This window comes from Gossypium hirsutum, chromosome D09 (assembly GCF_007990345.1).
Source record: "Gossypium hirsutum isolate 1008001.06 chromosome D09, Gossypium_hirsutum_v2.1, whole genome shotgun sequence".
Classification (NCBI taxonomy): Eukaryota; Viridiplantae; Streptophyta; class Magnoliopsida; order Malvales; family Malvaceae; genus Gossypium; species Gossypium hirsutum.
Window position 1 is genome coordinate 32,413,778 of NC_053445.1, and position 14,303 is coordinate 32,428,080.

At 28.0% G+C, this 14,303-nt stretch overlaps 2 protein-coding genes across 2 annotated transcripts; both read right to left on the reverse strand.

The window, feature by feature from the left end:
* Positions 1–6,341: 6,341 nt before the first annotated feature.
* Positions 6,342–7,599, reverse strand: LOC107891919 (universal stress protein PHOS32). Its single transcript, XM_016816842.2, has 4 exons — positions 7,276–7,599; positions 7,060–7,169; positions 6,831–6,949; positions 6,342–6,633 (listed from the first exon to the last, which is right to left on the reverse strand). The coding sequence occupies exons 1-4, from the start codon at positions 7,454–7,456 to the stop codon at positions 6,555–6,557; spliced, it is 489 nt and encodes a 162-aa protein (XP_016672331.1). The 5' UTR covers positions 7,457–7,599; the 3' UTR covers positions 6,342–6,554.
* Positions 7,600–10,994: 3,395 nt separating this feature from the next.
* LOC107891918 (universal stress protein PHOS34) lies at positions 10,995–12,707 on the reverse strand. The gene is made up of 4 exons (XM_016816841.2): positions 12,149–12,707; positions 11,920–12,029; positions 11,506–11,624; positions 10,995–11,243 (listed from the first exon to the last, which is right to left on the reverse strand). The coding sequence occupies exons 1-4, from the start codon at positions 12,327–12,329 to the stop codon at positions 11,159–11,161; spliced, it is 495 nt and encodes a 164-aa protein (XP_016672330.1). The 5' UTR covers positions 12,330–12,707; the 3' UTR covers positions 10,995–11,158.
* Between the last annotated feature and the right edge of the window lie 1,596 nt (positions 12,708–14,303).

A 14,303-nucleotide genomic window follows, 5' to 3' on the forward strand; every position in this document is an offset into this window, starting at 1 on the left:
TTGGTTTGATTTTTTCTTTGTAAGATAAAAAAGAACAGTTACTTGAATCAAATTTAGGAATCTTCAATTAGGTTAACATTTTAGCTAAATTTTCAAAGTTATGGAACCATTACCATTCACAGGGCTAAATTAACTTGCTTGAAATAACTTTGATTAATTCAATCTATTGTGGTTTAATAATACACATTTTGTAATAGATGATTTTATATATCAATTACGTTTCTTATTATGAGATTCACTAAACATTTTAAAAATTTATCAAAAAATCTAAGGATTTATCAATGTTTTTAACATTTTATTAATATATAAATATTGAGATAGTAGTGGTCTTGACCTTAAAAATAAAATATAATTCTTACAATTTTTATAAAATCACAAATTAATATAATAATGAAATTATATTTTTATCTCCTCGAAATTTATCAACAATAATATGAAATAATGTAATAAGAGAAGGGTTTAAACCCACAATATTGTCTTCGATTTCCCTTGGCCTACTGTGATTCATGTGTGCTACTGTGGAAACCCAACTAATTTAAGGACTTCTTGGTCCAATGACAACCCAAGTAGGAGGTTTTTTTGGTGCAAGAAGTATGGGAATAGGTTTCAAAATGGATGTCATTTTTTTGTCTAGTTTGATCCACCATTGATGCCCCAATCACGAATTGTGTTGTTGGGTGTTTTAAAAAAATTCTGGACAATGGAAGATGCTCACATCCCAAATCTGGTGAATCTAAGAGAAAGGTGCATAGTGGTTAATGTTATCTATTTTGGCGCACTTAGGTGATTAATCCACCAATTTATAAGTTTTTGGCGAATTGATGATTGGCGCATAAAGTATTCATCGTAGAAGTAATTAAAGAGTTTATCTCAGGTTATTCCGATATTTAAGAAAAGATTAAGACAAGCAAAGAGTAAGCTTGGTGAGAGTTACCACCAAATGTAAGATTTTTTTTCTATTTCTTTTCTTGGTTTGACTTACTTATATTCATATAGTATATAATGCTTATGAAATCTTTTTTTATATATAATGCTTATGAAATCTTTTTTTATAAAGTCATAGAAAAGCTCGGCAATTCAGAACTCGAAGTTTCCCTTATTATGCGAAACTTACTTCCATATACGCAAAAGATCGAGCCACAGGGAAAGATGCTCAAACAGCTACTGATATTTTAAAGAATTACATGTTGAGGATGTTGCTAATCAAAGGAATCCTGAAGAAGGAAGCAATGACAATGGATGCGAAGTTGATGCTTCCTTAGATGAGATGAATGTTTCGGCTACACAATCGCGACCCTATAATCCAAACAAAGTTGATTCTACATTTCCAAAGAAAAGGAAAAAGAGTTCTGGGGCTAGTGGACCAGATTTTTCTACTTCACTTATCGAGGAAAAAGAGTTCTGGGGCTAGTGGACCAGATTTTTCTACTTCACTTATCGATGTTGCCATGTTATTAGGGGATAATATAAGGACAGTTGACCTTGAATTAATTAGGAGCATTGCCTTCGAAATGCTCAGTTGGCAGAGGCCCTGGCCCCCCTAAAACGAAAAATTTTCCATTTAGGCCCTTTATAATTTATAAAATTTTAAATTAGTAATGGTAAAATTGCACTTTGCCCCCAAAAAAATGATAAAAATTTGATGTAGTCCTTTAAAAATTATAAAGATATAGACTATTAAAATAGTTAAATTGTGTTTTTACTATCATAAAAATATACAATTTAATTCCAACCCCCCTCAAATAATTTTCTAGCTCTGCCACTAGAAATGTTCATTCAAAAGAAGTAAAAATGATCATTCAAGAAAAGGTACAAACTCTCCATGTCTTTAGGTGGAATAGAAGGTTTAACAAATGATGAATGAACTAATACATTGATCAAAATTTATGATCATCCAACGTAAGTGTTCGTTTTCCTAAGCCTACCACCTTCTATGCGATTAGCATGGTTGAGAAAAATTATTTTTACTAATTAAAGATGTGGTTGTGGTGGTGGATGAATATGATTTTTTGTAGGTTGAAACTTTTTTGTATGTGTAAATGGGCATGGTGGTGGAGTAATATAACTTTTTGTATGTAATTGCAAGATGATATATTGACATGAAAATATGTGATACTAATATTGTCACTTTTTATATATGTTGATACGATGGCTATGTTATTTAGATGTTGATATGGTGATTGGATTATGTTGTTGCTACTTCTTTAACAATATTTAAAAATACTAGTAAACAAAACAACCAAAAAAAATAAAGGAGAAATTTTGATACAGAAGCTTTGTATCTTTAGGCTTTTGAAAGGTTTTTAGGAAAACCAAAATGGAAAATATGAAAAAGGAGATTAAGGAAAGCTCTTGGTAAATTTTGGATAAATTCATGTTGGTGGCTAACAGTGACGAAAGCCAGTAGCAACAACGGTGGTCTGTTGGACTCTGGAAAAATGTTAGAAGGGAAGATAAAAATGAATTTGGCGAGAGAGAGGGGACCAATGAAGACGAAGAGGGAGAAAATAAAAAAAAATCTTTTAATATGATTTAATATAAAATATGATTTTCAAATTTTAAAAAATATAAAAATTAAATATTTTAATAATATTTTATATAGTTTATTTAATATTTTATATTTTATATTTAAATATTATTCTTTTGATAGAAAATATTATTCTTTAATAGTAAATTGATGTGAAAATATATTAAAATGTTAAAAGACATAATCGGGAGTATTTTTTTTTTACTATTACATATCTATTTCTCTCAACTAAACGAATAAGTACTATTACAATATTCATTCTATTCTATCCAATCAAACTACTGATATGTTTATTCAATTCTATTACAGTCCCTGAATAATTATTTCATCCAGTGAACAATGTTTATCTTCTGAACAGCAGTTTAGAAAGTCTTCTCCGGGTGATCCAAGAGGTAACTTTTTTGGAGGAAGAATTTGAGTAATGACTGTTTTTCCTTACTTTGCTCGACTTGTCTGCTTTGACAGGTGCAGTCCACCATCAAGAGTAGAAATTGAGGGCCTTGAAAGGAAGCATGGTGGCATCCCTTTTATGTTTTGTCACGTAGAAAACAGGCGTGTCGGTTTCTTCTCCTTTGCTAAGGCGGAGCTTCCTGTCTTACCTTAAAACTTTTGTTCTTAGGATTGCAAAAAGATATATGACAAATGGGCACTTACAATAAATTAAAAGGTAAGTTTTGCCAACAGTTTATAACTTTGTTCCTATAACTTTTAAAATTTACCAATATTGTGACTAATGTTGTGGGATTATTACAAAGTCAGCTCGGTTACTGGGACAACGAGGATGCCACTTGTAATGAAACTGTCTCAGTTACTCTTAATTGAGGTTACAATTGGATTAACCAAGAGAGCGAAATTAAAGCTAATTAATATTTGTAACCTAAAGATGGGAATATTAAATATTTGTAAAATATATCAACAGTTTTCGACGTCAACTAGTTTTATACAATTTAAAGAGGTTGTTTGAGAATTAAGAAAAAATGTAAATATCGAATTTTAATCTAATATTTATCAAAACCAGTATAGTTCTAAAGCCATATCTAACAATATCATAATATTTTTTTAAAGCTTAACAAATATAATCATAAATATAATCAAATTATTATAAAACAATTGTACCGGCAAAACTTCATACATAGTAGTTAAACATAATAAAACTACAAAATCTACTTATATAATTACAAATGGTGAATTGATATTTAAGATTAGTACATGCAATCATTAAAACCATCTTACCAAATGGAAATAGATTAATTTATGGATAATAAATTAAAATGCCCATCCGTAGCCCAATAATTTTGTCCCTAAAAGAACTTGGGTTGGGCCTATAAAGCACCCAATAGAGACACAAAATCCTAAAATTTTCCGAACCCGGGTCTCTCGGGTGAGAGCCGAGTGTCCTAACCACCTAGACTACAACGGAATTGTTGCTAACTTTCAAAGATATTCTTTATTCAACATTCAGAGCATGTTACCTATCTTTTGTAGTTTGACTTCAAGTACTACTTTATTGTAACATTGAACATTATAGGCAGTTTGTGGTGCATGAGTTTAGAGTAATTTTCTCTTATTAATGATGTATAAGTCAATTGTAAATGTATTTATATTATATTGTTTTTTAAAAGGCTAAAAGATGTGTTTTAAAATTTTAATTAAAATACATAAAAAATGAGACTAATATAGTAAAAAAACGCCTACATCATTGTTGTAGTTAAATAAGTCTGTAGCCTTTAATTTTTACTTTTGAATACAAAAAGTTAAAATTTTTAATTAAATTGTATTTTTTCTAATATAAATTTGATGAGAATAATTTTTTAAATAAAAATAATAATATTTTAAAATTTCTTAAAAGTGCTTATATGCATGACACATTTAATCACTTTTTTAAAAATTTTAATTACTCTTTTATGTTTTATGTTGATGTTAAAAGGTACGTATAGAATTTCTATTGAATCAAAAGAAATTAAAAATTAGATATTTAAAATAACATTAAAAACAATCATTTTTATGAATAAAAATAATGAGCAACATGCAAATGATTTAAAATAATTTTACTTTAATATTAAAACCAAAGTCTTTTAATATTATTTTTAATATTGAAAATAATAAGCTGAATAAGTAGCAAATACAAATAATGCATCTTACAAGGCTTTATTTCTAAAGAGGTTTCGGTACGACCCCTATATCTAAGTTTAGAAATTAAACTGGCTATTATATGCTGACTTACGACTGACCCTTATATGTTCTAGCTTTGCATCGGCTTGTTCCTCTCATGCAACCACCCCTGCTTCCTACTAAGTCTGAGCTTTGCAAAGCAAGTCTCAGATTTACTCATCAAAGGTTTTCTCGCCCATGGTGTCAAGTTTTGATGCCACATCGTTATGATCTCGAGTTTAGGATTAAGTCACCTACTAGCAGCACAAAAGTCATATTCAAACAATGGTTAATCCTATTTTTTAAATTTAAAGATTTTAATCTAAATATTAAAATTGTAAGTATTTTCTATCAAAATTTGTCGATTTGACATGTTGATTAGGATGCACTCATATGACGTCGCATATGATTGATGGGAAGTAAATATATTACATTGGCTAATTTGAACTAAAACTACTAACGACGATAATGATTGGACTAAGATTTTTAAATTGAAAAGATGAGAATTAAATTTTTTTTAACTTTTAAAGTACAGGGACTAAATTTTAATATATCATAATTAAGGGGTATATATCAAAGTTATACATGAACTATGATTTAATATTCAATTTGATATAAGAACTTTGATTTTATGTAATTTGATACATGAATATTAAACTTAGTTCAATTGTCACAAATCATTAACACTGTACTCGATGTAGTATCATTTTAGGTTTACACCAATGGATGTATGTAAAATTACTCGAGTTTTACACCGATGTAAGTGGATCACTCCTCAAATACTTATAGTTTAATATCTAAATATGTTAATAATACTATATTGTGACATACTAACGATGCATGTGAAAATAATTATATAATAAATTTATTAAAACATGATATAAAAATAAAATATGTATTTGATTGAAATGATTGAGAGAGCGAGTGTTGTGGAGTCTTAACTCTTAAGTTCAAATCATATACATATATATATATTTGGATTTTATATGAAACCATAAAAATATTTTCAAAATAATATTTGTTTCTTCATTAAAATAATGATCTTTTAGTAATTTAACAACTGAGCTGGAACCTAATTGAAGAGTGATACCAACTTAGTCAAACTCTTTATAAATAGTATAGATTTAGCAACCGAGTTGAGATTCGATTGAAGGGTGAGACCAACTTAGTTAAGCTCTCCATAAATAATATAGATATATTATATATACATACAAATATAATTTAATAGCTAGGCAAATAAAATATTTTATATACAAATATGAATTTTAAATTTATTAATTAGATTCAATAATTTGGTTTAATAATTATATGTCATTTTTATATATAATTCTAAAAATAAAAATGATTCAAATAAAAAAATTAAAAATTAATTTTCGAATACCAAAATCTTGTGCCAACCGGCACAAATTGATACAAATCAAAAATTACATGAAATGGACAATAACACAAGTAAATTTTGACTGAAACAAAATTTAGACTAGTTGATGCTTTGATGTAGAGCCATTGGCTTCCCAAGAAATTTTAAAAATTTTCATTAAACCCTTAAAATTTTTTGAAAATTTCAATTAAGTTTTGTTAAAATTTTTAAAAATTCTCGTAAAAGTCCTAAAATTTTATAAAATTTTAATACCAATATCCGTCTATCAACAATTATGATAAAATGTGTTAGAACCAGCAGTTCCTAGAAACTGCCTACACAATTTATTCTCACATCACTCAATTGGTAAGTCTAGTTTACACAAACACCCATCTCAATATACAACAAGATGAAGTGTGTTCACCTTCAACAAAAGCTTTAATTACTTCCATACATACAATCCCATGCAATAAAACATAAATCAAGCTACATATCTCAACTGTTCTTTATTGCATCACCTTAAACATGATGCTTCACCACAGTAACAGGACAGGAAGCATTGTTCACTACATAGTTGCTTACACTGCCCATTATAGCCCTGAAAATAAAAACAAATTAAAGTCTCGATCGGGATATTATAATATATGTTGTTATGACCCCAATTATTTAAAAAAAAAAGTCAGTGTTTATGTCCTCTCATAAAAATATATAATTTAATCTCAGTTTTTATATCTGGATAATAAAATAGGATTGTCTAAAAACGAAAGAAGAGATTAATTGATGAAAAAGGTTCACCTCTTAAGCGTGCCAAGCCCTCTATTTCCTACAATTATGCAGCTAAGAGGGATGGTATCAATGGCCTCACATAACTTCTCACGAGGATCACCCCAGTATATCTTCATCAGCACCTCAATCTGATGATTTGTGAGTAAAATATAGCAACTTACTAATAATAATTAACAATAACTGAAACTAAATGAATTAAGTTCAATTTCATGGATTTTTGTGGGGAGAAGAAAATTACTTGGGTTTGCCTAGCAGCAGTGGTGACAATATCCAAAGTTTCAGGGTCTGGCTTTACTCCATACCTCTTCATGATAATTGGATCACAGAATTCACTTAATGGGATTAAAGCTACATTAACATAGTAAAATAAAAAAAGTCATTTCTTTAAGCTTATCCTGGATTCTTTTTTCTCGAGAAACAAACGGTAAATAATAAGAGGAAGAAGAGTATGTACGTGAACCGGTGGCTTCCCAAAGCTGTATCTGATCGCCTTCGTCATAATGACCTTCAGGTCGAACGGCAACAAGTATAAGATGATCCCCTTTCCGGATAACGTTATCCACAGCCCATTTCAACGCATTCTTGCTGCTTGGAGAGAAATCCACAGCAATCCCAACTCTCCTATCAGCCGCCATATCTCTCCACTCTCTCTTTACTTTTTTCTATGATCACCCTAATATGCTTAACCCTGTGTGTATATATATCTGTATTCAACATTTTAAACCCTTTTATAGCTGAAATTTTTATGGGAATAAATTTCATTTTGGAATTTACTTTTTTGTATAATTATTTTAGTCCAAAGCACTAATATTATAAAAGAATATTACGTCTTAATTCAACATATTAAGATCATTAAATATTTCCTTAGTTAACTTGTATAACTTTTTTCACACAATGTGAAATTTATTTAGTAAAATTATGGTTATAAAAATAATCATTTTTTAAATTTATATTAATAGTAGAACTTTTTTAATGCTATTAATAAAGAATAGTATTTGATGCACATCATTGTGCGAATCTTGTGCATCATTTATGAATAATAATATGCTACATCATCATTAAATAAAACAAAAAATTATGGAGGATTTATAAATAAATACTAATAATTTTTTTAAACAAAATTAAATATTAATTTTACTATAACTATTATAAATATATATTAATAACTCTAGAGTCTAGAGCTTACAAATCTTGGGTTTAAGGTATCAAATTCAGGCCGGATATACCATTGATGATGCATCACATATTCTCTTTATTAATAATTTATCTAAAATATAAATTTGATAATTAAATAATTAAATTATATAATATAATTAAGCATAATGTAAAGAAGAGAAGTGACCTATATTTTATACGAGTAAGCGAGTCGGAATGAATAAAAAGGCATCTACTTTAGATAAAGAGAGAAAGGGCCAGAAACTGAAGAAAAGCTTGTAATGGAGTTTACTTTTTGTGGTAAGGGTAGGCGTATGATTTTTCGCCTTTTCTTTTCTTTTTTTTTTATCATAAGATTTTTGGCATTTTTTGAGCCACCGATGGAGATCAGACGGTGACTGTGAATGTTTAGACATTGTCTGAGAAGTATCGGATTCTTTCTTGTTGTCGGGTGGTGACCTCCACGTGGGCAATCAATGTTTGTTGAATTTTTGTCTGGTGCATATAAATGATTAACTTGTAAGAATAATCACTGTTAATTACAAATTATAATAACATGGTTTATAAATATACGGATTTGAGGGAATATGATAAATTTTGTTGAGGCGCTGGCGTAGTATTAAAGGTAATGGCGATGAGTTGAGCTTCTTTTTTTCCTTTTTCTTTGCTATTAACTTGTTATTCTTAGAATAGGTTATTTTTAAAACAAAATTTTTGAGCTATAAATTAAGTTGATATTATGGAAATATGATTATTTATCTATAAAGATCAAATTCATTTTAGACCTGATCATGCGTTAAATTATTCAGCCCAACTTGAAGGTCTGGCTAAAAGTTAAAGAGGGTTTGGGAAAAAATATAGGTTTTAAAAAATTAGTTTGGGCAAAAAATGAGGCCCGTTTTATAAGTGGGTCGAGTCTCAAGTAAGTTTTTTTTTATCTTGGGCCCGACTCGGCCTAAATTTGCAAAAAAAAAAAAACATGTTGTTTTGGTGCTATTTTGCTACCATTTCGTTATTATATTGCTATTATTTTATTGTTATTGTTTGGATATTGTTGTAACTCTTGTTTTATTGTTAATTTTGCTACTATTTTAGAGGCATTTACTTGCTAAGTTGCACCTATCTTAATGTTATTTAGGCATAAATATTAAATACTTTTTTAAATTTATTTTAAATTTGTTGGAAACATTTATTTTAATTTTTAGTGTATTTGATATATTATATTTTTTAAATTTATTTTTATATATAAAAAATTTAATACGAGTGGACTGGGTCAGGCTTGGACAGAATTTTAAGCCAATTTTTTGGATCAAGCTGAGAAAATGGGCCTAAAATTATGTTGAGGCCCAGCCTAGTCCATGATCATCTCTAATCTATTTGAAGCAACTTATTTGAAAGATTAGATTGGATCGGATTAAGCAATTGGATTCCTTTAAATTATTGAGATTGGATAATGACTGCTTTGAAGACTTATTATATCAAACGATTTTACTTTATCTTGAACTTTCATTATTTTATTGTGTATGTTGTTTTAGCTGCATTTTTTTATAAGTAAATTGATTATAATCGACCTAGTATGCTAGTAAGCCTCAAACTTTTATATTGAGAGTGTAAACAAGTTTATTGTTTGTTTTACAGTCTAAGTTTTCAAAGAAAACCTGAGGTAAGTTGTATATCACTTGTTGTATTAGGTTGAAAATAATAGATTTATTCACTAAACTAAGACATTGAATTGCATAAACATACCGTGTTCTTGTTTTGTTATTGTCGTAATGTCATCTTCTATCGGTACCATAACAATCACTTCCGTTCACACACTATGTTCTCTTTGCAATTATCAATAGTAGGTTCTAATAGATTTGTTCATGGTCAGATAACTTATTTAATTAAATTTACATTAGATTTGAATATATTCACATATAAAAATATTAATAGAAAAACGTATTTTTGACAATTATTAATACATAAACAATTAAACAAGTCATTCAAGTATATTGGACTAAGTCAAATTTAAGTTTGTGCTTGGTAACTTATTTTGGTACGGACAGTTGCAATACACAGTGAAGTTTAATTTTATGTAATTATATATATAATTTTAATTTAATTTGGATTGAATTGTATATATAAAATTTTAATTTTGGTTGAATTATATATTTTTTTTAAAATTAATGAATTTATTACTTTATTTCATGTAAATATAATATACAATAAGTAAACATAAAAGGATTCTATTATACTAGTTTGTAACTTTTTACATTTTAAAAGTGTTATAAGGAAATTTTATCAATTTTTAAGTGGCCATAATGATTTATGAAAATTAAGCTAAAATCAAATTTATATATATGATTGTACAAATTAAATTATTTTTCTATCATTACAATATCGAAGGGGAAGAAAGAATTGATAAAGTTTAAATCATTGTTCTAAATAAATATTGAAATTACATAAATCAAACTAAAATAATAAATTTATGCATAAGATTTTTATTTCGTACGAATATTTTCATTCATTTTATAGTTTATATATAATCTTATTTATAAGAAAATGATTGGGTTCAGGAAAGAAAAATTGCAAATTTAAACTTATATTAAAAAAAAGAGGAAAAAAACCGAGTACATCCAGTTTCGTGGCCCCGACAGTCCACGGTTGAGCATGGCTACTTGGGCTAGTTGAATTTCCAGGAAAATAATATTATTAGATTATTAAATAAAAATATTTATTAAGCATTTTAAATATTCGAATGCTTATATAATAAAATAATTATGGTTTTCAATATATTATTTTTCATGTAACTTTTTATTTTTGATTAGTGCTTTTTCTCTTTCAAGATATTATTAAAAAAGTAATCTTAAATCCCTTTTTTTTATCTCGTAATTATTTTTTTTTAAAAATGTAGCATAAAAGTTATTTCTATTTATTAATTATTATAAACAAACTTGAAACCAAAAAATCATGGGAAGGGACTCTGAAGTCGGCTCATTGAGTGGGAAACAAAAAGATTTGATTTAGAAAAAGAGAGACTAAAAAGGCTCATTGCTTGAGCTCCTCTTCTTTTTCTTAGAAATGCAATATTTCTGTTGAAACATCCCTTATTTCTCATACTTCCTACATACAACATTATTTAACATCCCATACAAGAACTAGTTACTAGGCCAAATAAGTCATCAAAGCAAGTACAACACTCAGTCATGGCCATGGTGCTTCACTACAGTAACCGGGCAGGAACCATTGTTCACCACATAGTTGCTCACACTGCCCATTATAGCCCTGAAAAAGCCAAAGAGGAAAGAAAAGCAAATTCAAGAACAGATAAAATCTAGGGATATGATCATATATTTTGTCCAACTCTCCACATTTTTAAAGTATTCGTGTTTGGAATATGACTCAAACTCGTCTTTAACTCAGACCCAAATTCGAATATGATGGATGATAATGATGAAACCAGTCGGGAACTCTTATCATGCTGATCTCCAAATGATGATTCAATTAACACATTGAAACAAGAGATTGTTTGATGAAACGTTGTCACCTCTTAAGCGTGCCAAGCCCTCTATTTCCTACAACCATGCAGCTAAGAGGGATGCTATCAATGGCCTCGCATAACTTCTCACGTGGATCACCCCAGTATATCTTCATCACCACCATGACCTGATGATTGATTGAGTAAATAATATCAATTTATTAATAATTAACAATTACTAAAACAGTCTAATTATGCTACAAGCCCCTACTCTTTTGATTTAATAGTACAACAAACACAACGGTCAAGGGAAAAAATATATAAACTTTCATATGTTTTCTTTAGAAAAGTGCAGAATTGAACCAAATGGAATTAAAAGTAGAGGACTCAATTCCATATATATATATAAACAGAACAGGGATCAAGAGCATAATTAGACTAAATGAAGATCATTTCCATGGATTTTGGGAGAAGAAAAATTACTTCTTTTTGCTTAGCAGCAGTGTTAGCAATATCCAGAGTTTCTGGGTCAGGCTTTACTCCATATTTCTTCATGGTAGCAGGATCAGAAAACTCACTTAAAGGGATAAGTGCTACAATAACAGTAATTAAAAAAAGAAAAAAGAAGCACAATCCAATCAGTTAAGACTTTTTTTTTATTCTTTTCTCGAGAAACAAACAGAAATCAAAAAGAGGGAAGAAGAGCATGTACGTGAACCACCGCTGATTGCCCAAAGCTGCATCTCGCCTTCCTCATAATGACCTTCAGGTTGAACGGCAACAAGGATAAGATAATCCCCTTTCCGCATAATGTTATCCACAGCCCATTTCAACGCATTCTTGCTGCTTGGAGAGAAATCCACAGCAACCCCAACTCTCCTATCAGCCGCCATATCTCTCCTCTCTCTCTATGATCACCCTAAGATGTTTAACCCTGTGTGTATATTGGTATTAAACTTTTTGAACCCTTTTATATTATAGTTGAAAAAATTATGATAATATATTTAATTTTGGGATTTACTTTTTTTTAATCATTACAAGCGTTATATTTTAGTCCAAAGCATTAGTATTATAAAATAATATTATTTCATAATTCAGAATATTAATATCATAAAGTATTTCCTTAGTTGATTGGTATAATACTTTTTTTCACAAAACAAATCAAAATATGAAATTTATTTTGTAAAATTATAGTTATCAATTAATTTATTATATAAAATAATTTTTATATCAGTGATTCCAAAAAGAATAAAAGGACATCAGCTTTAGATAAAGCTGAGAAAAGCTTGTAAGTGGAGTTTACTTTGTGGGGGAAAGGGATGGTGTATGATTTTCTTGGTGTTTCTGAGCCACTGATGGAGAACCATAGATTTTGATGAAAGATCAAACGGTGGATGTGAATGTTTAGCGATTGGCCCAGAAGTATTGGATTGTTACTTGTTGTCGGGCGGTGACCCCTCGTGGATATTTTGTATGATTGTCTGGTGCATGACAAAACACTCCGAAACCACGTGGATATTTACCGCTTCTTAATAGTAGTGATTCTAAAAATAATCTGAAACTCGAATTAATTGAATTGAGTTATCGGAGTTAATTTAAAAAGGTGAATTGAATTTTAATAATTTGAATAATTCAAATAGCAAGTTAGTATAAATATTTTTTTGGTTCATGTTGATTTTAAAAATGAATAAATTAGTCTCCCTTAACAAAAATTAAAAAAACTCAAAGTAATTTTTAAATTTTCAAAATAATTTTTAAAATTAAAAAATTAAAAATTTATATTTCTTAAAATATATATATAAATTTTAAAATAAATTCTAAATAATATATAAATAAAGTTAAAAAATTTCTAAAATAATAATTTTGAGATTTAAATAAATAAATTAATGATTGAAGTTTATCATATTAAAGTATTTATCTTATTTTTGTTTTATTATTTTACTTTGAAAAAGTTTTCAAATATATATGGCTTCAAATTTATGTGCTCTGATAACAAGATTTTAATTTGGCATGTTTAATTTTTTAATTCAACTCGAACAATTTTACTTGACTCGATTCAACTCGACTTGAATTTCATTTCACTAGACTCAATTCGAAAAAATTTAAATCGAGTTAGGATGATAAAATAGGACTCATCAACTCAATTAACTTGAAATGTTTTCACTTGATTCAATTGAACGTTCACTCCGACTTGTTAGAGTAATCATGATAAAGATTTTTATAAATATTGGTACAAATTTATAGAAATATTAATATAAATATCTAATATGATCGAAAAATTAAAAAACGACTCGAATCGAGATGTTTGAAGAGTAATTTAAGGAAATTTTCTTTCTTTTCTTAATTACCAAATATATTAGTAATTCCTTGGCTTTATTCAATTTTCATCTTCTTAATTTAGTCAAGTAATTTAAGGTAATTGCATTTATTTTAAGTGCTATATGTTATTAATATTGGATTAATTTAATTTAAGGTTACTTTCATTAATTAGTTTAGTTAGATTAGATTAATTGAATTATTTTGTTATTGTATAGTAAATCATATGTTAGAAAGATAAAGATTTTATTAATAAACTATATTGTTAGTTTATTAATATGTTAAACTATCAAATTATTACTTTATTAATTAGAAATTTATTTGCATGTTAATTATTTGTATATAACTTCATTACTTAATATGTTAATTAATTGCATATAAATTTAATTTAACAAAAATTGCAGTTTTGAAAATGACAACACCATTGCTATGATCGGATCAAAACCACATTCAGTTAATATTATTATTAATTATGGAATTAATTATATAGTAAGTATTAGAAGTTTATAAATAATATTTTGTGGAGTTTATACGCAATTTAACTAAAAGAG